The 27,951-nt window shown below is 46.5% G+C and overlaps 1 protein-coding gene across 8 annotated transcripts in view; it reads right to left on the reverse strand.

Annotated features, from left to right (window-relative positions):
• nbeaa (neurobeachin a) overlaps positions 1–27,951 on the reverse strand; it is a 1,044,979-nt gene that overhangs the window by 833,565 nt on the left and 183,463 nt on the right. For all 8 annotated transcript variants that reach the window (XM_038817846.1, XM_038817850.1, XM_038817848.1 and 5 more), the window contains exons 5-8: positions 24,149–24,270; positions 12,504–12,630; positions 8,881–9,000; positions 7,597–7,743 (exon numbers count right to left, since the gene is read on the reverse strand). In XM_038817846.1, the coding sequence (XP_038673774.1) occupies positions 7,597–7,743; positions 8,881–9,000; positions 12,504–12,630; positions 24,149–24,270 (516 nt within the window). The remainder of the gene's footprint in view (positions 1–7,596; positions 7,744–8,880; positions 9,001–12,503; positions 12,631–24,148; positions 24,271–27,951) is intronic.

Below are 27,951 nucleotides of genomic sequence, written 5' to 3' on the forward strand. Positions count from 1 at the left end.
GACCTTTATTAAAGAAATAAAGCTGGAGGCGAATTAAAAGACACCATGGAGTAAGGCCTTGGAGAAGTACTATGGCAGTGATTTGTGGTGCTGGATTGTAAAAATTTAAGTAGCTCTATGAGAAATAATGGGCTGTGTGGATGATTAACGGTTGATCTGTCTTGCAGGGACCTTGTTAGAGGGGGCGTTGGGCTTTGAATTTAGTTCTGCTTTTTGGGTGACTATTTTTCTAAAATGATTGTTTCTTCACTGTATTTTTACTGTTTGTTTATGGGGAATGTGATGCTTTTAAAATGTTTATTCATGTGGGGGGGAGGGTACAATAGGGAGACAGACAGCTCGGTGCCAGGGGCGGGAGCTATCGAGTCAGCATGGATCAGCTGACTCTTGGAAGCGCAGTGGGGGGTGGACAGGTGTTAAGCTGGAGCTTGAATTGGGGGATTTGGTTTTCAGTGTTGTTGTTAGGGGAGGGAGGGAGGGGGAGGGGGAGCTGCTTTGCTGACAGGGGAGGACATGTTAACAACGGACAAATGGGAGGTCGGGAACGGTGACAGCCCGAGTGGGAACTCGAGGAAGCGGAGGGCGCGAGCTCGAGGCTGGCCTAAAAAGGGTGATGTCAAGAGGGCTCGTGCGTTCACGCATTTGAGGGAACTGAAGGTGGACATGGCAATGCTACAAGAGACACACCTAAAGGTTACAGACCAGACAAGATTGAGGAAGGGGTGGGTTAGCCACGTGGCTTCCACTCAGGACTGGACTCAAAGACCAGGGGTGTAGCAATCTTTATCAGCAAATGAGTGGCATTTGAGGCAGGGAAAATCGTGTCAGACAAGGAGGGTAGGTACATAATGGTGAGTGGGAAGCTGGTGGGGGTGCGAGTGGTACTTGTAAACATACATGCTCCGAACTGGAACAACGTGGAATTTATGAGGCGGTTTTAGATAAGATCCCAGACTTAAGAGTCACATAACTTGATCATGGGGGAGGACTTCAACACAGTCATTGATCCGGAATTAGACTGATCAAAATCCAGGACAGGAAGGAGGCCAGCTGCGGCAAAGGAATTGAAGGATTTTATGGAACAGATGGGGGGAGTAGACCCATGGAGGTTTGCACGGCCAAGGACGAAGGAGTTTTCTTTTTTTTCACATCTCCACAAGGTATACTCTCGCATCGACTTTTTTGTTCTGAGCGGGGCGCTAATACAGAAGGTGGTGGATACTGAGTACTCGGCAATCACAGTGTCGGTTCATGCCCCACATTGGGTGGGTCTATGGGTTAGTGTGGAGAGAGGACATCGCCCGCTGTGGAGACTGGATGTGGGGTTGCTAGCGGACGAGGCAGTCTGTGGGCGGGTTAACAAGTCCATCCAGAACTACCTGGAAACAAATGATACGGGGGAGGTCTCTACAGCGGCGGTCTGGGAAGCTTTGAAGGCAGTAGTCAGAGGGGAATTAATCTCGATACGGGCCCACAGAGAAAAGGCGGAACGGGCTGAGAGGGATAGATTAGTGGAGGAGATAATCCAGGTGGACAGGAGACACTCGGAGGCCCCGGACAAGGGGCTAATGAGAGAGCGGCGGAGGTTCCAGGTGGAATTTGGGCTGTTGAGCACAGGGAAAGCAGTGGAACAGTTAAGGAAGGCAAGGGGCACGATCTATGAGTACGGGGAAAAGGCAAGCAGAATGCTGGCGCACCAGCTCAAGAAAAGAGAGGCGGCCAGGGAGATAGGTAAAGTAATGAGTAGTGACGATAATACTGTCCTGGACCCAATGGGATGAACGAGGTGTTTAAGGACTTTTATAGTTAATTATATGAGTCTGAACACCTGGTTGGGGTGGAGGGGATGAGGCAATTTCTGGATCAGTTGAGGTTCCCGAGGGTGGAGGAGGATCTAGTGAAGGAACTGGGAGCCCCAGTTGAGATTGAGGAAACAATCAAGGGGCTGGAAGGCATACAGTCGGGTAAGGCCCCGGGGCCTGACGGCTACCAGGTGGAATTCTACAAGACGTTTTCAGAGATATTGAGCCCACTGCTGCTGAGGACATTTGACGAAGCAAGAGAAAAGGGAGTCCTCGCCCCAACAATGTTGCAGGCCTCGATTTCATTGATCTTGAAACAGGAGAAGGATCCGGAGCAATGGGGGTCATACAGTCCGATTTATCTACTGAATTTGGATGCCAAACGACTGGCTAAGATACTGGCCACAAGGATAGAGGACTGTGTCCCGGGGGTGATAGGGGAAGACCAGACGGGTTTTGTTAAGGGCAGGCAACTCAAGGTCAATGTTCGAAGGCTTCTAAATGTTATTATGATGCCCTCAGAAGGAGAGGAAGCTGAGGTGGTGGTAGCGGTGGATTGAATTGGGTTGGATTGGATTTGTTTATTGTCATGTGTACCGAGGTACAGTGAAAAGTATTTTTATGCAAGTAGCTCAACAGATCATTCAGTACATGGGAAGAAAAGGGAATTAAACAAATTTCAAGAAAATACATAATAGGGCAACACAAAATATACAATGTAACAACATAAGCATTGGCATCGGATGAAGCATACATGGTGTAGTGTTAATGAGGTCAGTCAATAAGAGGGTCATTTAGGAGTCTGGTGACAGTGGGGAAGAAGCTGTTTTTGAGTCTGTTCGTGCGTGTTCTCAGACTTCTGAACCTCCTGCCCGATGGAAGAAGTTGGAAGAGTGAGTAAGCTGGGTGGGAGGGATCTTTGATTATGCTGCCCGCTTTCCCCAGACAGCGGGAGGTGCAGATGGAGTCCATGGATGGGAGGCAGGTTCGTGTGAAGGACTGGGCGGTATTCACGACTCTCTGAAGTTCCTTGCGGTTCTAGGCCGAGCAGTTGCCATACCAGGTTGTGATGCAGCCCGATAGGATGCTTTCTGTGGTGCATCTGTAAAAGTTGGTAAGGATTAATGTGGACATGCTGAATTTCCTTAGTTTCCTGAGGACGTATAGGCGCTGTTGTGCTTTCTTGGTGGTAGCGTCGACGTGAGTGGACCAGGACAGATTTTTGGTGATGTGCACCCCTAGGAATTTGAAACTGCTAACCATCTCCACCTCGGCCCCGTTGATGCTGACAGGGGTGTGTACAGTACTTTGCTTCCTGAAGTCAATGACCAGCTCTTTAGTTTTGCTGGCATTGAAGGAGAGATTGTTATCATTACACCACTCCACCAGGTTCTCTATCTTCCCCAGGTTCTCTATCTCCCTCCTGTATTCTGACTCGTCGTTATTCGAAATCCGGCCCACTATGGTCGTATCGTCAGCAAACTTGTAAATGGAGTTGAAACCAAGTTTTGCCACGCAGTCGTGTCTGTACAGGGAGTAGAGTAGGGGGCTAAGTACGCAGCCTTGCGGGACACCGGTATTGAGGACTATTGTGGAGGAGGTGTTGGTGTTCATTCTTACTGATTGTGGTCTGTTGGTCAGAAAATCGAGGATTCAGTTGCAGAGTGGAGAGCCAAATCCTAGGTTTTGGAGCTTTGATATGAGTTTGGCTGGGATTATGGTGTTGAAGGCAGAGCTGTAGTCAATAAATAGGAGTCTGATGTAGGAGTCCTTGTTTTCGAGATGCTCTAGGGATGAGTGTAGGGCCAGGGAAATGTCGTCTGATGCGGATAAGGCTTTTGATCGGGTGGAGTGGAATTACCTGTGGGAGGCGCTGGGAAGGTTTTGGTTTGGTGAGGGCTTTATTGACTGCGTGCAGTTGCTTTATCAGGCACTAGTAGCGAGTGTGCAAACGAACCGGCTGAGGTCAGGGTATTTTGAACTACAGCGAGGGACGAGGCAATGGTGCCCCCTCTCCCCGTTACTGTTTGCTCTGGCCATAGAGCCATTGGCCATGGTGTTAAGAGCCTCTAGGAACTGGAAAGGGCTGCTTCGGGGGAGGGGGTGGGTGGAGCACCGGGTCTCGCTCTAAGCAGATGACCTGCTCTTGTACATTTCGGACCCGTTGGAGGGGATGGGGAAGTAATACAAATCTGCAATTACTATTGGGCGGCTAATATAGCTATGATCAGGAACTGGGTAGTGGGGGAGGGGTCGGCATGGGAGTGGATGGAGGCTGGCGTCATGTAAAGACACCAGTCTGGGAGCATTGGTAACGGCACCTCTGCCATTCTCGCCGGCCCGATACTCCACAAGTCCAGTGGTAGTGGCAGCTCTGAGGATCTGGGGGCAGTGGAGAAGGTATAAGAGAGAGAGAAGGGAGCATCGATTTGGACCCCGATTTATAACAACCACAGGTTTGTACTGGGTAGGCTAGATGGCGGGTTCCGGTGTTGGCAGAAGGCAGGAATTAGAAGGATGGAGGATCTATTTATAGATGGGAGCTTTCCCAGTTTGAAAGCTTTGGAGGAGAAATTTAAATTGCCAGCAGGGAATGGTTTTAGGTATTTGCAGGCGCGCGACCTCCTGAGAAAACAGGTGCCGGCCTTTCCGCTGCTACCACCATGGGGGATACAGGATAGAGTAGTTTCCAGTACCTGGGTGGGAGAGGGGAAGGTATCGGATATTTACCAGGCGTTTTCAGAGGCGGAGGAAACTCATCTGGAGGAGCTTAAGGGCCAAGTGGGAGGACAAGCTTGGAGGAGAGATAGAGGCAGGTCTATGGGCGGATGCCCTAAGCAGGGTTAACACCTCCTCATCATGCGCCAGGCTTAGCCTTATACAGTGGCTAGGATGAGCAAGTTTTTCGGGGTAGAGGATAGGTGCGCGGGAAGCCCAGCAAATCATGTCCACATGTTTTGGGCATGCCCGAAGCTTAGAGGGTTTTGGCTGTTTTGCTAAGGCAATATCCACGGTGCTAAAAACACGGGTGGTGGCGAGTCTGGAGGTAGCGATCTTTGGAGTGTCGGAAGATCCGGGTGTTCAGGGGGCGAAAGAGGCCGACATCCTGGCCTTTGCCTCCCTGGTAGCCCGGAGACGGATCTTATTAATGTGGAGGGACTCGTGGCCCCCGTGTGTAGAGTTAGTGACATGGCTGGGTTTCTCAGTCTTGAGAAAATAAAGTTTGCATTCAAAGGGTCAATGTTAGGGTTCTCCCGGAGGTGGCAGCCGTTCGTCGACTTTCTCTGGGAAAATTTAAAATGTCAGCAATGGGGGGGGGGGGGCATTGTTGTTGTATGTTTGAAGTGTGTGAAAATTGGGCTGGAGGGGGAAATGCTTATTTTACCATGTTAATGTCATTGTTTTTGTTAATGTTAGAAAAATTTTCAAATGCCTTCATAAAATAGTATTTTTAAAAAAAGAAAAGGTGAAGGCAGTGCCAGCGGGACTGACATCAGTTGTTCGGAAATTGCTGCAAGGAAGATAAATATGAATGAACAGGCAAACTGTGGTGAAACACACCAAAATGTACAACCAATAGCAGATGCGACCATGACAGATCCCATGAATTTCTCAGCAACCCACCAAAATGTTAGTGTCCATAATGAGATACACAATCTTGTGAACATTTTGTCTCCCTCACAAGACTTTCAAAGATCTAGCCTCTGAATTCCCTAAAAACTGCTCTGACTTTGCCTCAACAGCAGCATACCTCCTGATGATTCAATCTCTTCACCTTTCATGCGATTCACAAAGCTGCACTCCACTCTAATTATTGGCACAACTTCAGCTCTTTAGCAGACAGCCAGATTCACTGAGATGGCACTGTTCCCGATTTGCTCTGAACTCCAGTTACCCATTTACACAGAGCTACAAATCGGCTCCAAGGGCTTCTTCTAAGCCAGCAACATTCTGAGCTCACTTTTACCCACTACCAAGGGACCAGCGGTTGGCTTTCTTGCCACCCTCGTCATGCAGGTGATCTCGGCCACAGCTCCAAAGAACCTGGAATGCTGGGCTGAACATGCACGACTTTGCCATACTGAGCATATGCCAAAACCTTTGTGGCTGCTGAGAATGGATCCCTTGGCCACACCCAAAAAAAAGTATGGTCACATCTCTTAACAAGCTCTGCAAATGCTGGAAAATCTTTGAGTGTTTCTAAAGTTTTCTGTCTTTAGTTCAGATTTCCTGCACCCTCGGATTGTGTTAAAGGAAGGGTTGCAGTGCAGGTTCACTAGCTTGGTTGACATGATGAGTGGGTGCCCTAATGCTAATGTGCTGAGTAAATGGGCCTAAACTATCTGGAGTTAAGAACAATGAGAGGTAATCTTACTTAAATAGACAAGAATTCAAAGGGGCTTGACAAGGTAAACAGTAGTTATTTCCACAGCCTGGAGAAACTAGAATGTGGGGGAACAAGCATTGGGCTCAAGGATCGAGCATTTCAGACTGAAATAAGGAGAAATTTCTTGAGAGGGTTCTGATTTTTTGGCATTCTCTACCGCAGAGAGTTGTGGATGATCCATTATTGTGTATGTTCAAAATTTAGACTGATTTTTGGTCTCATGGCAAAAAGAAATATGGTGAGCAGACAAAGTGGATGTTCAGTAGAATATCAGCTGTAATTGTAGTGCATGGCGAAACACACTCAAGGGGCCGTTTGATTGATTCTCGCTCCTATTTCCTATGTTTTTAAACATGTATGGTTTAGTGTGATTTGTACAATTGCACAGGCCCATGTTTTAGCAGATAGAAAAATCTCACCTTGTGCTGCATGGTTTGCACAAATTTCTTTGATTAATTCCTTATGAATACAAAGCTTGAAATAGGATCAAAGCAATATGTTCACTGTATTCTTTAATTGTGAGTAAAACGTCCCCAAAATGGTTCAGCAAGTTTATCCAATGGGTAATTATGATAGACTAGGAAGGAATCATCAATCTGCGTGTTAGCCTGCCAACACTCACTGTAAAAGGCATACTGGCTTTGGTGAAATACAGGACAGAATTTCACATTTCTGCAAGAGGATCCAACTGAATTATAACATGTCAATTGGAGAGCTGTTCAAATACACATTATGATTTTATACACTTCGAGTTTCAGCGCTTGAGAGCAAGATGAAGCCAAGCGTTGACAGTGAAAGGAGTGCATGGTAATCTGGGCACCCCACCCACCCGCTCCTCCAACCACCGTCTACCCCAACTGCAAGGGGGGCTGTAGGTATTGCTTTGGACTCCTCAGTCACCTGAGAACTCATTTCTAGTGTGGAAGCAAGTCACCCTCAACTCCATGGGACTGCCTAAGAAAAACATGATTTAATAATTCTTTGTTAAGGGGAGATGGTGGCAGTGTGATAATGTCACTGCATTAGTACTCCAGAGGCTCAGGCTTAATATTAATTAAGCACCATTTTACAGTAGGCAAGAAGAACAACAGGCCTGGGTTAATCCTTGTGATTTGAAGTTCAGGACAGATTGGATGAAGAAAGCCTTCATGCAAAGAGCGCATGTATACTAGTCCTCTGAGTAAGGTAGTTAAAGCAAAAACCTCAAACTCTTCAAATGACAGCTAAATAACACAATTGAAAGAATGTGAATTCATAACTCGCAGATGAGCTAAGGCAGGACAAATATCCTCACTCACCTGCTTCCTGAGTTTGTACCTATAGCATTGGATTTCAGTAAATACACTGCATACACACAAACATTACACAATAAAAAGACTTGCCTTCTACTCAACCATAAAGACATACCTTGTATCCGGGTCCTAACTGATGTATTGCAAATATTTGTGCTGGGTTAAGTGCTTCAGTGAACACATACACAGCTCCAAGCTGCCCACAGAATACTCTATTTGCATCTGCAGTTTCCGATGAGCCCAGGAAACATTTGTCAAAACTCTAAACAAAGAAAACAAGTAATGCAATGGTGAATGCTTATGCACTTTGAGCCAAGCAAATAACTTGAGTTTATCAGATTATATTGAAAATACAGTAAAACAAACAGATCATAAATATTTTTGAGCAGAACTAAGAGACTGCAGCTTAGAATCAGAGAATTTATAGCACAGAAGGCCCTTGGGCTCATCATGCCAATGCTAGCTCTTTGAAAGAGTTATCCAATTAGTGCACCCCACTGCTCTTTAGTCTCAGCACTGCAACTTTCGCCTTTTCAAGTAGTTATCCAATTCCCTTCATAAAGTCACTAATGAGTCAGTATCTTCCACTCATTCAGATAGTTAGTGCACCCAGATCATAACACACAGTGTAAAATTAACCTTCATCTCCCTCGCACTATTTTGACAATTGCCTTAGCTCTAGGGTGCTCTGATTACTGAGCATCCTGCAGGTGGAAATATTTTCTCTTTACTTATTCTATCAAAACCCCTTTGATTGGATATAGGTATGAAAATAATTCCAGTTTCCTTCATTACTCCACATAATTGCATCTTTCGTACAATTTTAGTAACTTCTCAGCACCACTTTTCAGACTCGGTTCAAAGTTCACGACCCCACTTAGCCAACAGTATTCCTTTGTCAAAAAAGGTGAAAAGGTTGATGGTGAGATTTGCTATTATAGAATTCCTTCTGGAAACACTAACAAGGTGAAGTATGATCAATATAAGAATCATAGAATTTACAGTGCAGAAGCAGCCCATTCCGCCTATCGGCCTATCGAGCCTGCATCGGCTATTGGAAAGAGCACCCTACTTAAACCCACGCCTTCACCCTATCCCGGTAACCCCACCGAATCTTTTGGACACCAAGAGCCAATTTAGCATGGTCAATCCACCTAACCTGCAGATCTTTGGACAGTGAGAGGAAACCGGATCACCCGGAAGAAACCCACGCAGACACAGGGAGAAAGTGCAAACTCTACACAGTCACCCGAGGCCGGAATTGAACCCGGGACCCTGGCGCTGTGAGGCAGCTGTGCCTGATGCATCTTGATCCTCATATTCTAAGTACCACCTGTTCAAATACATGCATGTTCAAACCATCTTTTTTATTTTTTCCACAAAGCCACATTGAACTTACATCATTAGTGTTGACATGCCAAGCCATATCTCCATAAGAAACCAGCTGACCATTGACATAACAACGAATCTCACTATTTCTCCAGCGATTGTAGATATGCACAATGCTGATCATATACCACTGAAAAACAATATACATAATACACTTTTACCATCGATATTAATGAAATCTGACATCTGCACAATTCTAGACATAACAGCTTATTCATTTCAATGTGCATCAACCACAGCAGTCAGTTATTGTAAATTCGCATTCATTTTAGCAACAAGCATAAGCAGAGTCTGTCCTTGGCCTGCTGTAATGCTCCAGAGAGGCCCAGCGCAAACTACAGGAGCGCCATCCTCCAATTGGGCATGTTGCAGCCCTGGGGAGTCAACACTGAATTCGGCAACTGTAGACTTTTACCTTTCTCCTCCATCTTAAACCCCTCTTTTTTCTCTTTTTAATAAAATATTCCATGCATATATGCCTCGATGCAAAACACACTCTCCCCATATCAGGCCATTTGTTCTCAAAGTTGCTACTTTTTTTTGCAGTTTCATTTGCTCAACATTCTCCATCCTTTTAGTTCCGACGAAGAGTCATTGGGCGCGATCTTTCCAAAAGGGATCAAAGTTCCCTAGTGAGCACGTTTAGCCACGTGTTTCCCGGCACTCACAGTGCCGAGAAACACATGGCTATTGAACGCGACTCACTTTGAATATGGGGTTCAAATGGGGAATGTGCAGCCAAGGCCGCACATAGCCATGTTTTTTATAATGGGGAGCTCCGTTCGCCGGAACTTCCTGTTGTAACTGCATACCAATCTCCGAGGCCCACAAAAAATCCCCGACCTTCCCTGCCAACTTAAACTCAACATGGCCAGGCAACCCCGGACCAATTGCACACGCAAAAAATAACAGCCTGGCACCTTGACAGTGCCAACTTGGCAATGCCCCGATCAGCTGGCAGTGCCACCTGGGCACCTTGGCAATGTCAGGCTGGCACCCAGGTGGCACTGCCAGGCTTCCAAGGTGGCACCAGCAGTGCCAGGGCACCACCCTGCCAAAGGGCATGCAGCTGGGGGCCTCCAATCCCCTTGGAGACCATGAGTGCCATTCCATCTGGTCCCCATTTACAGGGACCAGTATCAAACAACACTCACCCGAGATCCCCGTCCCATTGTGGGCGGGATTCTCTTTGTAACAGCTTGTGAAATTCCTTTGAATCTAACGAGGTGTTGCAAGCCGGATCAATCCGCGGAGGAGGGTCTCCCGGCTTTCACCGGCCATGCTGCGCCGGAAAAGCCGCTCACTGTGGCGCAGCATGGCCAGAGGATGGTGCCCTATGGCTCGAAACGTTAACTCTGTTTCTCTCCTGATAAACGCTCGCAGATCTGCTGAGGTTTTCCAGTGTCCTCTGTTCTGGTTTCAGATTCCAGCATCTGCAGTATTTTGGTAATCTTTTATAAGCACAGCTTTTTCTATTCTTTTAAGTTATTTTATATGTTGTTAAGGAGAATTAGACTGTGGGTATTCAGCTTTGAACACTTATTCTATTTGACTGCAGATTATCTTGGGCTTAGGTGTTTCAATCGATTTTCCACTATCAAAGTAAAAGAAATTGCACTCAGTGCCTTTCAGATTATCCTTGCCTCAGGTTTTACAGACAATGAAATACTTTTGTAATTTAGGAAACATGGCAACCAAGTATTTTTTATTCACTCAAGAGATCTGGACTTCCATGGGTAGGTCAGCATTTATTACCCATCTCTAATTTCCCTCCAGAAGGGAGGTGAGGGGAAGAGTGGTAAGCTGCATTCCATGTGTTGTTGGTACACTCATTGTGTTGTTAGGGAGGCAGTTCTAGGATTTTGACACCGTGACAGTGAAGAAATAACAGGATGGAGAGTGACTTGGAGGGGAACCTCAAAGTGGTGGCGTTCTCATGTATCTGCTGCCCTTGTCCATCCAGATGATAATGGTCGTGGGTTTGGAAGGTGCTGTTTAAGGAGCTTTGGTGGGTTCCCGCAGAGTATTTTGTAGATGGTACACGCTGCTGCTGCCAGTACAGAAAAGGTTTACCAGGATGTTGCCTGGTTATGGAGGGTATTAGATATGAGGAGAGATTAAATAAACTGGGATTGTTCTCCCAGACGGAGGCCAAGGGATGAACTAATAGAAGTTTATAAAATTATGAGGGGTTGGGGGCTTTTTCCCAGGGCAGAAATGACAATTACAAGGGGGCACCAGTTCAAGATGAGGGGGGAAATGTTCAGTGGAGATGTGTGGGCAAGCTTTTTTTACACAGAGGGTGGTGGTGGCCTGGAATGCACTGCCAAGTGAGGTGGTTCAGGCAGGTACATTAGCAACCTTTATGATTTATCTGGATAGACACATGAACAGACAGGGTTTAGAAGGATACAGACAGATGGTCTAGATAGGACACGTGATGGGCGCAGGCTTGGATGGCCGAAGGACCTGTTCCTGTGCTGTATTGTTCTTTGTTCTTCATGCGTCATTGGTAGAGGGAGTGAATGTTAATGAATGGGGTACCAATCAAGTGGGCTGCTTTGTCCTAGATGGTGGCAAGCTTTGAGTATTGTTAGAGCTGTATTCATCCAGGCCAAGGGGACAGTATTCCAACATGCTCCTGACTTGAGTTTTGTAGATTATGACAGGCTTTGGGGAGTCAGGAGGCGACGCAGGATTCCTTGCCTTTGACCTGCTCTTGTTAGACATAGTATTTGTATGGCTAGTCTGGTTCAGTTTCTGATCAATGGTAACCCCGCAGGATATTTGGAATGAGGAATTCAGAGATGGTAATGCCATTGAATGTCATGAGGCAATGGTTAGATTCTCTCATATTGGAGATGGTCATTGTCTCACATTTGTGCGGCGTGAATGTTGCTTGCCACTTGTCAGCCCAGGCCTGGATATTTTCCAGATCTTGCTGCATTTGCACATATACTGCTTCAGTATCTGAGGTGTGACGAACGTTGTGCAATCATATACAAACATCCCCACTTCAGACCTTTTGATGGAAGGATGGTCAGTGATGAAGCAGCTGAAGATGGCCAGGCCTCGGACACTACCCTGAGGAACTCCTGCAGTGAAATCCTGGAACTGAGATGACTGACTTCCAACAACCACAACCATTTTCCTTTGTGCCAGGTATGACTCCAACAAGCAGGATGTTTTCTCCCTGTCTCCCAGTGATTTCAGTTTTGCTTTGGGCTCCTTGATGCCATACTCGGTCAAATGCTGCCTTGATGTCAAGTGCAGTCACTTTCACCTCAGTACTGAATCAAAGCTAACACTGTCAACTTTTGGTTTTCTATTACACCTGATAAAAGAATACACTAGGGCAAATTTGTGTCAGAAAAATATGAAGCACAATAGTGCCATGATGAAAGGACATAACATTTGAGCCTAGATTTTTTAATAACCATGCACTATATTCAAAAATCTACATCACAAAAGTTGCAACTTTTAATATAAATCACAAAACGCAATGAAATACAAAAAATTGATCTACTGATTGGACAGTATAAACAAAATATATTTTTTGATACAAGTAGCATTTGTGGTCTTCCATAAAATGTATTCTCCAGTTTATTAATGTTAGTTATGTCATGTATTTACCTTTCTTGGTTGAAAATCATACTTCACACAATGCTGGAAACCTTTTCCTTTTGATTTCAACGATGTTACAATCAAACAGTTTCCAACAAAATGTGCTGAATAGCCAACTCCTTTGCTCGTTCGAAAGCTGCAAATTACACAATGGCACATTATTGTAAGTCTTCACAAAAAAATTCAAGTTAATTGCAGATAAATCATGGTTGTTTAGGTATTCTTCTACATAACATCAACAAGTCTTCATTTTGTAACTTGTAAGGAAAATTCATTCCACACACCAGTTTCCCAATTTCATCTTTGCATCACATAGCTGCGCAGAAGCTACTAGTAAGTTTCAATTTATGGAAGCGAAGGGGAGACAGAGAAATGTTAAGTAATGGGTTAAGAGACATTGCAATTAGTTGTCTCATTTATGTTAAGTGTTTAATGATTGTCTCATTTATGTTAAATGTTCAATGATTGACACTGATATGTAAAGGGGCTTCAAGTAGACTCTGGATCTTGTGATGTGATGATTGAGTTTAGTGCAGAGTCCGTTAAAGTGAAATAAAGGTGTTTGTAAAAAGGAGCTGGACTTTTGTCTCTTCATACCACAGCATCCATTCGTTTAACAACTGGTAGCAGAGGATGGTTGCTGTCTAAATGTGAAGGGTTGAAAGATTCAATTTTTCCAGATCAAACCAAGGAGTGAAAAAAAAAGGGGGATATATGGCTGAACCCAGGACGAAGATGGCCGGATATGATTATCCTCCCTTATTTTCTGAAAGGGAATCATACGACCAATGGAGAAGTGCGGTAGTTATGTGGACTAAGGTGACTACTTTAGGAAAGAGAAAGCAAGGTATGGCATTGGCTCTTTCTTTACCGTATGGCAGTAAAATCCGAAACAAAGTGCTTTCTGAGCTGGAGTTGGAAGAGGTAGACTCAGAAGAAGGTCTGGCGACATTATTACTTTATATGGATAAGATTTATAAGAAAGACGACTTGTTAGGTGCGTATGAAGCATGGTCGGATTTTGATAAGTTCCGGAAAATGGAGGATTTATCTATGGAAGACTTTATAATGGAATTTGGCAGACCATATAAAAGCTGCAGAAACACAGGCTGGAAATTCCACAGTCTGTGTTGGCCTTTAAATTACTTGACTGTGCTAGAGTGAGCAACATGGATAGGCTCTTAGTTTTGACAGGAGTTCAGTTTACGGATAACGATACCTTATTCGAACAGGTGACAACAGCTTTTTAAAAAATTTTGGGGAAACATTCAATTCCAATGGCTCTGATGACCCAAATAGGTCAGCCTGCAATAAGGCAGAATATGGAAGATACACTACTAACAGGATGGCGAAATCGTATGGCTACGAACAGGCCTCAAGATTATAAAAGGAGACCGAGACAAGGAAATTATGAAGACAGAAACCCAGTTAGAACCTACAATAGGAGGATGAACCCCAGAAATGCACGGGGCATGATAATTCGATGTGACTCTCAATACCATTATGCTTTCAACTGTCCAACTCGTAATGATAGAGTATTTGAAGCGACACATGACACGGAAGAGTCAGAAGAGGAAAACGATAGTGACCAGAAAGAAGGCATTGTCCTATTAACAAGCTGTTTTACGCCGGTAATGAGGGTGTTGGTTGCAGAATCTTTTAACTGTGCTGTATTGGACAGTGGCTGCACATCTACTGTGTGTGGGATTGACTGGTTAAAATGTTATCTGGACTCATTGGATGCTGAAAATCGTAACAAGGTTAAGGAATTTAAAAGTTCCACAAGTTTCAGGTTTGGAGATGATAATACTCTGAAGTCGCTGAAAAGAGTGGTGATCCCTTGCAATATTGCTGGAGTGAATCATTTTATTGGCACGGATGTTGTATCAAGTTAGATACCTTTGCTTCTGAGCAGACCGTCGATGAAGAAAGCACACATGAAGCTGGATATGGAACAGGATAAGGCAACAGTTTTTGGAAAGACGGTGGACTTACAATTTACACAGTCGGGACATTATTGTATTCCATTATTGACAAATAATGTTTCAAGTAGAGTGGTTAAGGATGTGTTAATGGCAGTTGATAATGAGACCTTAGCTGGTAAAAAGCTTATTGTAGTAAAACTGCATAGGCAATTTGCACATCCGTCTCCTCGGAGGCTGAAAAATTTATTAAAGGATGCAGGGGTAACGGATGACGACTATTCTAAGCTGATAGAACAGGTTAGTGATCGCTGTGAAGTTTGCAGGAAGTACAGAAGGACACCAGCACGACCGATAGTAACCCTACCTTTGGCCAGGGATTTTAATGACATTGTGGCCATGGACCTTAAGATCTTGGATAAAGCAAATAATATATTTATTTTGCATTTAGCAACCAGATTTAGTCAATTAACGATTGTACGAAGTAAAGAAAAGAGAGTAATTTTGGATAAAATTGTGGAAAAATGGATCGGGACTGGAATGGGTCCACCAGCAAAATTCTTTACGGACAATGGGGGAGAATTTGCAAATGATGAGTTTAGGGATATGTGTGAAAACATGAATATCAGAGTTATGAACACGGCTGCAGAAAGCCCGTTTAGTAATGGTATCTGCAAAAGAAATCATGCTGTTATCGATGACATGCTTCGGAAAATTTTGGGAGATCAACCAAACTGCATAGCATGGGCGGTACATGCAAAGAATTCATAGCAGATGGTTGGGGGCTATAGTCGTTATCAATTAGTGTTTGGTAGAAATCCTAAAATTCCCTCCATTTTGGATGACCAGCCTCCAGTTTGGGAAGGGACTACAATTAGCTCAGGTTTTGCTGAACATTTAAACGCGTTACATAGCAGTAGAAAAGCTTTTTTGGAAGCAGAAGTCTCTGAAAGAATTCGCAAAGCTTTAAGACATAATGTACGGCCATCAGATGCCGTTTTTCAGCAAGGAGACATGGTATACTATAAGAGAGACAATTCTAATGAATGGAAAGGCTCAGGGAAGATCATAGGCATAGATGGCAAAACATTTATTTTGCAACATGGTAATCAAACTGTTAGGGTACATTCATCAAGGATAATGGGTACCGATTACAAATTTTCAAATTTAGACAGAGCAGACAGACATGACGAGGAACCAGAGTCATCTGGTACGCATGTGTTACAGAACTATGAGGACCAGTTAACTGATATAGACAGGGTTTCTGTAGAGGAACACGACACTTCTGATAAATTAGATCAGGCCATTTTTCCGAAAGGGCAACTGCCAAAGGTTGGTACAAAAGTGACATACTTGCCTGAAGGGTCTAGTCAATGGAAGGATGCAACTGTTATTAGTAGAGCAGGGAAGGCCATTGGAAAGTATAAACATTGGTTGAATGTACAGCATTCAGGGGAGGAAGTTAAGACAATGGATTGGGAAAACAAAGTTCAAAAATGGAGGGCACAGAAATGCAGTGCCAGTTCAGATAGTACATCGGATAGTGAACAGGTTCGCAGGAAAAGGTCGAGAACTATTGAAAGGACATCCCGCTACAGAAGAAAAAGATCAAGCAGTACAGAACGAGATACCAGGCAGCAAAGGGGACGTAGTCTATCAAGATCTCGGAACAGGAGTAAGACTACGAATACTAATAGAAGTAGAAGCCCACATGCACATGAGATTTTGGTGGCTTCAAATAAATTAGATGAAAAAGTTATCAAAGATGCTAAACAGCAAGAATTGCATAGTTGGAGTGAATTTGGGGTATACACGGAAGTACCGGATAGGGGACAAAAAGCTCTATCCCACAGATGGATTTGTACAGAAAAGGTTCTTCCAGATGGAATTTATAAGGCAACGGCCAGGCTTGTGGCAAGGGGATTTGAAGAAAACTTTATCAGGACTTAAGGGTAGATTCACCTACAGCAGGAAAGGTTATTTTAAAGATCTTCTTGGCTCTATTAGCCACAAAGGCATGGGAATGCAAATCTAGAGATATAAAAGCTGCCTTTTTGCAGGGGCATCAGCTCCAGAGAGACATTTTTTTCCGTCCTCCTAAAGAAGCAGCTAACACAGAAGGGGTACTGTGGAAGTTGAACAAATGTGTATATGGATTAAATGATGCATCTAGAGTGTGGTACTTTTTGGTAAGTTCAGTCTTGTTAAAGTTAGGCTGTTGCCAGTTGAAAGCAGATCCTGCAATGTTTTACTGGCATTACAGCACAATCGCTTCACAGCTCCAAGGTCCCAGGTTCGATTCCGGCTTGGGTCACTGTCTGTGCGGAGTCTGCACATCCTCCCCGTGTGTGCGTGGGTTTCCTCCGGGTGCTCCGGTTTCCTCCCACAGTCCAAAGATGTGCAGGTTAGGTGGATTGGCCATGATAAATTGCCCTTAGTGTCCAAAATTGCCCTTAGTGTTGGGTGGGGTTACTAGGTTATGGGGATAGGGTGAAGGTGTTAACCTTGGGTAGGGTGTTCTTTCCAAGAGCCGGGGCAGACTCGATGGGCTGAATGGCCTCCTTCTGCACTGTAAATTCTATGAAATTATAAAGGAAATCTTGCTGGCATCTTCATGATGCATGTTGATGATTTTTTGTGGGGTGGGACTAGTGATTTTGAAGCCATGTAATCTCTGGTTCGAGGAAAGAATTCAGGGTTGGAAGTCAGGCTTCAGGTGCATTTAAATATATTGGTTTGGAAATCGGACAGACTCAGTTAGAGACAACTTTACGTCAGCAATCTTACTTGGAAAGCATCAGCCCAATAGCACTTAGTCGTGGCCGGTTTCACAAAAGGACGCAATGGTTTCGGAGATAGAAAAGGATGCGAAGTTTAATTTGGCAACTGAACTGGTTAGGAAGACAGGCTAGACCGGACATGAGTTTTGATGTTTTAGAGTTGAGTACAAAGATGAATGATCCCAAAGTGGAAGACATAATAAGAGCAAATAAAGTGTTGGCCAAACTAAAAATGCAGGAGTGTGTTTTGAAGTTCCCTGTTTTAAATGATCTTAGGCATTTGAAACACATAGTTTATAGTGATGCATCCTATGCAAATTTATGTGATGGAGTTTCAAGCGCAGGAGGTTTTAATTTTCCTTTTGGGGAACAATGGTAAATGTTGCCCTCTTGTGTGGGAAACAAAGAAAATAAGGAGAGTGGTCAAAAGCACTTTGGCTGCTGAGACGTTAAGCTTAGTGGAAGCGGTGGAAATGGCCTTTTATGTAAGTCAGATATTGACAGAAATTTTGGGATTAGGGGATTTGGGTAATATACCTATTGACTGTCACATTGACAATAAATCCCTGTGGGAAAATGTGCACTCTACAAAAAGTGTCAATGAAAAGAGGTTACAGATAGACATTGCAAGTTTAAAGCAGGTGTTGGACAGAGGGGAAATAACAAAAATTTAATGGGTTGACAGTAGCTATCAACTGTCAAGACTGTTTTACGAAAAGAGGGGCCAGTTCACAGAAACTTTTAGATATTGTGAATGAAGGGCGCCTGTTTCTGTGAATGTTTTTTTTTCTTCTACTTAAAAAAAAGGGGGGAATCAGATGTGTGTTTTAGTTTCTTGATATTTTAGTTTCTTGAAATGTTGTTTTCTCCTAATTGTTTCTTTTCTCCAAGGAAGGGGAGACTGTTAAGTAATGGGTTAAGAGACATTGCAATTAGTTGTCTCATTTATGTTAAGGGTTCAATGATTGTCTCATTTATGTTAAATGTTCAATGATTGACACTGATATGTAAAGGGGCTTCAGGTGGACTCTGGATCTTGTGATGTGATGATTGAGTTTAGTGCAGAGTCTGTTAAAGTGAAATAAAGGTGTTTGTGAAAAGGAGCTAGACTTTTGTCTCTTCATACCACAGCATCCATTCGTTTAACAAGAAACCATCACCCCACATTGCTTTGGCATGGGACCTAGCTTCAGACCAGCATTGGTTGAGATCAATGACCAGTAGTCTGCCCACCCAGACAGGGGTGGTCTGTCATGTGGAATCACAAAAGGGGAAAATCGTATGAAAAGAGGGAGTCTCCATGCCAAAAATAACTGTAATTTAGTCTTAGCTTTGATTACATCAAAACGCTTTGTTACAATTTTATTCCATCCTCTCCACAGTTGAAGAACACATTGTGTACTTGGTCATTTTCTCCTCCAGTCCATTGCAACCTTTTTATACTACTTGCTTATGCCTCAAATGGCAATAATTACAAAACCTTATGATATTTAAAATCATTTAAGCTGACAATACATGACTCTTTCTTGAATTGCAAATAAAATCCCAGAAAACACTGGAAAAGACAATCAACATGCTATCCGGGCAAAGAACTAGCTTCACAGATCAGCTGTTATCAGTGGACTGGAAAGCCAGGCAGTTTCTATCTTGGCGCGATTCCCCCCCCCCAAAAAATTCAAAGTTCATTTGTGGCGGGTTTTTCATGCAGTTTTCCACCGCTATTCTATTACACTCTTTTCGGCCCTATAGAGTTTCTCATCGGTTTCGCCAACACTTAGAGGGTGCGATTCAGCGGAAAGATTTCTAAATGTGGTAGCGAGCAGGAATTGCCGCGAGCCTCCCGGCACTCGGCCCAGCGAGGCCGGCAACGCAATTCAACATTAATTGGTCCACCTAACAAGGCTTCACGGGCCTCTTGCCACAAATGAAGGCTCGCCAGCTGATTCGCTGGCACTGCACTCGCCAGCCTCCCGCTAACAAGGCGGCACTTGCTCAGCCAACACCATCCAGTTTGCAACAATGGCTCCAAGGAGATCAGCACCAAGATTCGGGGATGCTGACCTAGGGAGGCTCGTGGAGGCCAGGAGGGATGTCCTGTTCCCCCGAGGGTCCTGGAGCATGAGCCAAAAGACGAGGTGGCGGCAGCCGTCAGCTCGGAGAGTGTGGCCAGGAGGACTAGCCTTCAATGCTGCAAAAAGGTCAACGATCTACACTGGGCAGCATGAGTGAGTAGACACCAATGCCTGCCCCCCCCCCCCCCCCCCCCGCGCCCCCCTCTGCACCATGGGAGCATCCACCCCCGCCGAATCCCCCAGGCAAGCCCCAGCCCTCCCTCCCCCCTCAATACACCCCAACTCTGCCTTTACATCCCTTCACTCTGCCTTCACACCCCTTCTCTCACCACAGTGAACCACACGTCTGGCTAACGATGCCCTCTCTGTGTCTCCTCAGGAAAACCTCTCTCACAATCGGTGGGAGAGGGCCCAGAATGGCGGTGGGGTGCCGGACATCAGAATCCTGACGTCCTTCGAGGAGCGGGCCTTGGAGGTGACTGGAGTGGTCGAGGACAGAGCAGTCACCCACGCAGAGGCTGGCAGACGCTGCAGAGTTGCGAAACCACCAGGCTCCACCTGTCAAACATGAGTTGTGATAGCCTTACTGACTGACCCATCCCTCCCACTGACCACATGTCCGTTCTCCCACAGGTCTTCCAGCCGACGGAGCCGGCCCATCCTGGGTGGCCCCCTCTCCTGAATTGCAGGAGAACACCTTGGAGGGTAGCTCCGAGGATGCAACTGTCATAGTTGTGGCACAGCTGTCATCCTCACTCAGCTAAATCGCTGGCTTTTAAAGCAGACAAAGCAGGCCAGCAGCACTGTTCAATTCCCATACCAGCCTCCCCGGACAGCCGCCGGAATGTGGAGACTAGGGGCTTTTCACAGTAACTTCATTGAAGCTACTCGTGACAATAAGCGATTTTCATTTCACCAGCACAGATACAAACACCTCGGTGGGAAATACTAATGGTCTGGCGTCTGGGGTGAGCACCACACTGCTGATGATGCCCATCTGGTGGAGGCAGGAACCCCAAGGCGAGACAGCAGTCGGAGGAGGGCTGCTGGATCCCAGGACCCAACTGGGTCCCAGTCTGATGCTGAGCCTCTGGAAGTGGGCTTTTCGGAGCTGATGGAGACAATAGGGAGAGGGCGAGACATTCAAAGGGAGATGTCAGGCACGAAAGGGACAATGCTGGAAAATCTCAGCAAGTCTGGCAGCATCTGTAGGGAGAGAAAAGAGCTAACGTTTCGAGTCAGATGACTCTGTCAGAGCTTTGACAAAGAGTCATCGGACTCGAAATGTTGGCTCTTTTCTCTCCCTACAGATGCTGCTGAGATTTTCCAGCATTGTCCCTTTCGTTTCAGATTCCAGCATCCGCAGTAATTTGCTTTTATTAAGGGAGATGTCAGTGTCGCTCCAGCAGATCCATAGCCACTTGGAGGAGTACGGGTGCAGGAGATGGCTATGAGCCGGCAATGAGTGACACCGAGGCCAACACTGCAAGGTGGCGACTGTAGTGGAGAGCCTGGTGCACAACGTCAGCACCATGCGTGAAGGTGTCCAAGGCATCACGCAGTCGGTGACGGCCATGGCTGAGGGCCTCAGCAGGATGAACACTTCACTGTGGGATATCACCCAGTACCAGGCTGACTTTGAGGTTTTGCGGGACATGTCCCGTTCACAGATCGGCATGGCTACGGCGCTATAGAGCTTGTCCCAGTTTCAGGTGGGCATGGCTGAGGCACTGCAGAGCCTGGCACAATCACTGAGTAGCATCGCCGAGGGCGCCGACACCATGGCGCAGACATTGGGGAATCGCCAGGGCTGGCAGAGTCAGATGATGCAGGGGCAGGCGCGGCTCAAACCAGCTGCCCCTCAGTCCCAAGGTGAATCCCAGGGCCCTATGGGCACCGACTTGGAGAAGGGGAGTTGAGTGCCAACCCGACCCGTCCCATGGAATGGTGATAGTGGGCACCAGCTCCCCTCAGTTCCGCCCCTCTGATGAGGCCACGTCTCGAGGTCAACACACGGGATGGGCAACATGGCTGTGCATGTGTAGAGTGGAGTATTGTACAGCACATTAAACTCCTTTTTGCAAAACCATTATGATGCCTCTGTCACTTTCTCCTGCAATGCGGGCTAACCCCCGGAACCTTTGCCCAAATCTCCAGGCATCCCCATTTCCCAGTGGCACTCACCCACCCTCCAGCCATGGACATGTCCCTGGGGCTGTGCCCCATCCCCCGAGTGTTCGGATGTTGCGCGCATGGTGTTGCCTCTTGCAGTTTTCAAGCACAGTGTCCGGGCATCACGGTGTGACTGGAATACTAGGCAATGATTTCCACATGCTACACAGCCCACCCACCCACGGAATCCACTTGGGATGTGTGAAGTGCACTTAATCAAGATTGCCAATTCTCTATCAGCAAAAGCCTTCAGCTGCGGAGCCAGAGGCTTCAGCAGTTGGTGGGGGGAAATGGGTGATCGGTGGGGCTCACAGGCAGGGACAAGGATTGCCCCAGAAATGGGTAAGCGCAATCCAGGATTGGAATCACACCCCCCAATGGCGGCCCATCCCCGCGGAGGGTCCCCCACCCTCAGCCGAGGGTCTCCCAACCCCTGCCGAGCATTGTGGTGGCAAACCCAGCACATCAGGTCTCTTTGCCTGTGAACAAAGATGGCTACTCACCTCCTCGGCTCCCCACAGAAACCCTTCCTCCAGGTTCACATTTTTCAAAAAGGAGTACTAAACGGCACCTGCGTGAGCACTTTCTGGGGAGGACGCTGAATGACCGGAAGCCGTTGGTTATGGGGTCGTTCTCGTTAAATGTATGGAAATGGGGCTTAAGTGGTGATAATTGGTTCTCGCCACGCTGCACGGAGATCCTGATTGCACCTGCGGGAGCAGGCCAGTTGCATCACAAACTGTTTGGCGCCCGGCACGGATCTTGTTTTTGACCTCGCCCACTATTTATCTGCCTCGTTACGCTTGAGCAAGAACGCAACAGAGAATAGCACCCAGAATTTATTTCTGCACTGGGGAGCTGAACATGGACATTACCCACACCCCCCAAGTGAGGACACCCTGCTATGGGGTCCCTGGGGGTTCGCCCTCTTCGGGCACCCCAAGCCTCCTTACAGCACCCAATCACCCCTCCAATCTCAGAGGCCCCTACTTACCTACCCTGTATTCCCCCACCCTTCAACCCCCCCCCCCCTCATTTCATGCCCCTCGGCCCCTGACGACTTGGCAGTGTCATTCTGGCACTTGGGCATCATTGCACTGCCACCCTGGTACCCAGGCAGTTATCCTTCAAGCTTGGAATTCCGCCTGGGCATCTTGGTCAGTGCCAGGATGACAGTGCCAAGGTGCTCATATTCCGGGGGGGGGGGGGGGGGAGAGAAAGAGAGACCGGGACCCACCCTGCACATTCCCTGACAACACAGGGATACCGATATCCCGGGAAACCCCCCAATGCCATTCCGTCAAGCCACGTTTGTGTGGACCAGCACTGATCGGCGCCCTGCTGCAGCCTCCCTGGGGAGGCCGGAGAATCAACAGAAGCTGGTGGATTCCAGGCAGGTAGGTTGTAAGGAGGTTTGCAGTCTATTTTCCATGGGCGTCATTTTGTCCCGCCCATCTCATGGGACTTGGGTAAATCCTGCGAGGTGCGAAGGCTATCGGGAGGTCCACTGGAGGCCTATCATAGATTCCACGGCCATGTTGCGATCGCGTGTGAACGCAACACAGCAAGAGAATTGTGCCTATTGATAGTCAATCCACAATGCCAGTTTCACATCCAGGTGGCGATTTGAAATCTGTGCCTCAAAGGTTTACAATTCAACACAACTAATGGCTTTATTTATAATTAAACAGTAGCAAAACAAAAATACATTTTGAAAAAAGGATTAGACCCCACTTTGAACTCTCAGGCAAATGAAACAGTAATTCAAATTTTACCACACTATCGTTGCAACTGAACTTGCCTCGCCCAAGAAGTCCTTTGATTTGACCGATATTTCATATTTCAATGAATCACATATTCTCCAACAATTACTAAAATCAACATAAATACCTTTCAAAATACATCAATTTATATTTTAGATAGGGCCATTGATTATAAAGAATGTAGACTGTTCTTGTTAATTCAAAGTCGCTATTTACCGAACAAAATCAAATTATCCAATAGTTTGCGTTATGCAAATTTAATGAAACACCATAACAAATTGTTACAGAAACATTGGAACACTTAACACATCAAATCACTTCCATCTTCTCCCACCCCCTCAAAGTTAATCTGTTTTGTCACTCCTGTAGAGATGGTCTGCTTTCCTCTAATTATCTGATGATGGGTGTCAATTAAAAATATTAGCCTTCTTTTTTTCCAGGTGCTAATGACGCTGCTGTGTATTTGCATGATTTACTGCTTTGATTTTTGTTTTTTAAATCTGCCTATCTCATTCTTCATAGTTGTTACTTTCTCAGTATGTTACACTTCGATCTAAATTAGCTTTGAGGAAGTGAAGAACAATGCATGATTTAATTCTCTTTATTAAACCTATACGAGATCATGCCTCTTTAAGTGAAAACTGCAGGGCAAAAGCTTATCAAGTCTGGAGTAAAAGACAATTAATGGATATGATATGCAGCATTTATCACAGACCTGAAAATACTAAATCAAATGCAAAGAAATGTGAAGGCTCTCTAAGTCACTTCCATTGAAATAGCCATCTCCACTACTTAAAAGTATTATTTTATTAACGATATTGCCATTTGCATACATGATAACCACAAGACAATTATTGTTCAAACTATATGCATAAATGTTTTAAATGCATTCTTACAAAACATGCTTTCAGACCATTACTATGCAGAAGAAAATAGAGTACATACCAGTAGAGATATGGCTTGTCTTTGTCCACATTTATATTATTTAGCGGATCCATGCGAAACCAAGTATTTAAAGTAAAACCATTTTGGTATGGCCACTTAGCAATAGGAGGCAAAGCAATGGCCTAGAAAAATAAAACATAACAGATTTCAGAGCCAGAAGCACCTATACTGAAGCCTAGTGACATAATGGTTAAATGCTGGCACTGAGATGTAGTCTGCTGCCAGTCAACATAAAGTATCTGATGGTCAGCTGTATTCTTGACAAGAGCTGGATCAGCAATGGAAATATTTTAACAATTCACATTTGTACAATAGCTTTAAATGTACTAACACATCTCAAAGCATTAAATAGTAACCACAGCAATAAAATATTTTGACAGCGAGCCACAGAAGGAGATATCAGGACAGATGACCCAAAGCTTGATCAGAGGTAGAGTCTAAAAAGTATTTCAAAAGGAGGGAAGAGTGGTGGAGAGGAAGAGAAATGTAAGGAGAGAATTCTAGAGTTGGTCTAAAGCAGTTGAAAGTGAGGCCAGAAATGGCACAGCAATTAAAATCAGAATGCACAAGTTACCAAAATTGGAAGAGCAGAGAGATTTTGAAGACTTTGCAGAACCTGGTGGCACAAAGAGGGGCGGGGTTGAGACCATGGAAGGATTTGAAAGTAAAGACGAAAATCTTCAAATTCAAGCATTGCCAGACGAAGGACCAATGCAGATCAATAAGCACAGGGCTGATTAGTGAATGGAACTGTACAAGTTAGGATATGAGCAGCCAAAATCAAGGTTACAGAAACATTTTAAAGCAAGGTGCTGTTTGTGGCTTCAAATAAGGATCAGTGGATGAGATACCCTCAATTACGACACAGGAGAGAAGATTAGTAATTCAAAGGCTTTAATTACCAGAGAACCGGACAGCTGCCGAGAAGTGTGGTCACAGCATGCTGCTCAGTGAGCATCACCTTATATACCATTTCCTGGGGGCGGAGCCTGAGGCGGAGTCCCCCAGGGTTCCAAGCCCGGTCTTAAACGGCCAATGTATTAAAGGCAAGGTACAGTTACAGCAGTTACCGATACCATTCATCACATTCACCCCCTGTTTAAAAAAAACACATAGTCCGTCGGGGGTGAAAGTGGAGTTATAAGTTCAGTCTTTTGGGTGGTCTGACCGTCCGTGCTGACCTTCTCCGCTCCGGTGGTGGTGCCGTGGATACGGTCAGTTTCGGTGATGGTATATCCGGGAGCACGGTTGACTGAGCCTTTGCCCGCTTTGGAGCGGGGGGGGTATCCAGGGTGACTAGGGTGATTGGTGTCGGCTGAGGGGCAGGGGCCGCTATGGGGGGGGCCTTGTCGGGGTCGGCAATTGGTGCGGGGAGGGGACCGTCGGTAGGAGGGGGGGGGTCGGTGGGGAAGCCGGCGGGTGCCAGGTCTCGCAGGGAGACGGTGTCCTGCCTGCCATCGGGGTGCTCGACGTAGGCATATTGAGGGTTTGCATGTAGCAATTGGACCCTCTCGACTATCGGATCTGTTTTATAGCTCCTCACGTGTCTCCGGAGTAGAACTGGTCCCGGAGTCGTCAGCCAGCGTGGAAGCAAGACCCCAGAGGTGGACTTCCTGGGGAAGACAAACGATTGTGAGGGGTCTCGTTCGTGGCCGTACAGAGGAGCAACCTAATGGAATGTAGGGCATCGGGTAGGACCTCCTGCCAGCGGGCGATTGGGAGACTCCTTGACCATAGGGCTAGAAGGACAGCCTTCCAAACTGTCGCGTTCTCCCTCTCCACCTGCCCGTTTCCCCGTGGGTAATAGCTCATCGTTCTGCTCGAGACGATGCCCTTGCTGAGCAGATATCGACGCAGCTCATCGCTCATGAACGATGTACCCCGGTCGCTGTGGATATAAGCGGGGAAACCAAACAGTGTGAAGATGCTGTGCAGTGCCTTGATCACGGAGGCCGAGGTCATATCGGGGCAGGGGACAGCAAAAGGGAAGCAGGAGAACTCATTGATAACGGTGAGGAAATAGATGTTGCAGTTGGTGGACGGGAGGGGCCCTTTGAAGTCCACACTTAGTCGCTCAAAGGGCCCAGAAGCCTTTATCAGGCGAGCCCTGTCTGGTCGATAGAAGTGCGGTTTGCACTCCGCACAGATCTGGCATGCCTTAGTCATGGCCTTGACCTCCTCTGTGGAGTAAGGTAGGTTGTGGGACTTGATGAAATGGGCAAGCCGGGTGACCCCCGGGTGGCAGAGGTCATCGTGGATGGCTCTCAGGTGGTCTTTTTACGCGTTGGTGCACGGTGATGAACGGTATTAATAACTGCTGTAAACGGTACCTGACCTTTAATACCTTGCCCCTTTAAGATGCTTGGAACCCTGGGGGACTCCGCCTCTGGCTACGCCCCCAGGAAACGGTATATAGGCTAAGGCTCCATGTGGTGAGCACACTTCTCTCGGATGCTGTTCAGTTCTGTGTAGATTAAAGCCTTTTGATTACCGACCTCGCTCTCGCGTCGTAATTGAGGGTGCCTCAGGTAGGTTGCGGTACTTGATGAAATGGGCAAGCCGGGTGACCCCCAGGTGGCAGAGGTCATCGTGGATGGATCTCAGGCGGTCCAATTGCGCGTTGGCGCACGTGCCGCGGGACAGGGCATCCGGGGGCTCGTTGAGCTTCCCCGGGCGATATTTAATATCGTACGTATAGGTGGAGAGCTCTCTCCTCCACCTCAGAATTTGTCATTCTTTCTTTTGCCCCGTTGTGCGTTATTGAACATAAAGGCAACCGACCGTTGGTCGGTGACGAGGGTGAATCTCCTACCAGCTAGGTAGTGCCTCCAGTGCCGCATGGCCTCCACTATGGCTTGTGCCTCCTTCTCGACTGCAGAGTGCCGAATTTCCAAGGCGGTGAGGGTTCGGGAGAAGAACGCTACTGGTCTGCCCGCCTGATTGAGGGTAGCAGCCAGGGCGACGTCTGATGCATCACTTTCTACCTGGAAGGGAATGGCTTCGTCCACCGCGTGCATGGCGGCCTTGATGATGTCGGCCTTGATACGGCTGAAAGCCAACTGGGCCTCAACCGTCAGGGGAAAAACCGTGGTCTTAATGAGTGGTCGGGCTTTGTCCGCATATCTGGGGACCCACTGGCCGTAATAGGAGAAAAGCCCCAAGCACGTTTGAGTGCCTTGAGGCTACGGGGGAGGGGGAGTTCCTTAAGGGGACGCATGCGGTCGGGGTCTGGGCCTAGGACCTCGTTTTCCAGGACCTAACCGAGGATGGCTAGCCGGGTTGTGTGGAACACGCATTCCTCTTTGTTGTACGTGAGGTTGAGGGCCCGGGCAGTCTGGAGGAACTTCCTCAGGTTTGCGTCGTGGTCCTGCTGGTCATGGCCGCAGTTGGTGACGTTGTCCAAGTATGGGAAGGTAGCCCGTAAGCCGTACTGGTCCACCATTTGATCCATCGCCCTCTGGAACACGGAGACTCCGTTTGAGACACCAAAAGGGGCCCTGAGAAAGTGAAACAGTCGACCGGCTGCTTCGTAAGCCATGTAGGGGCGGTCCTCTGGGCGGACAGGGAGTTGATGATAGGCCGATTTTAGGTCGACTGGAGAATATCCGATAGTGGGCGATTTGAGTCACCATTTCCGCTATGCGGGGAAGTGGGTACGCATTGATGTACCATCAATTGTACGCGAGGCAAGTGATTTACCAAAGTCTGGCTTTAATTGACTAGAACACAGCTCTGCGATCGTCTACAATGGAAAGGGACGATCGTCAGGCGTCTGACCATTTATACCTCGTTAATAGAGGCGT

This window comes from Scyliorhinus canicula, chromosome 14, assembly GCF_902713615.1.
Source record: "Scyliorhinus canicula chromosome 14, sScyCan1.1, whole genome shotgun sequence".
Taxonomy (NCBI): Eukaryota; Metazoa; Chordata; class Chondrichthyes; order Carcharhiniformes; family Scyliorhinidae; genus Scyliorhinus; species Scyliorhinus canicula.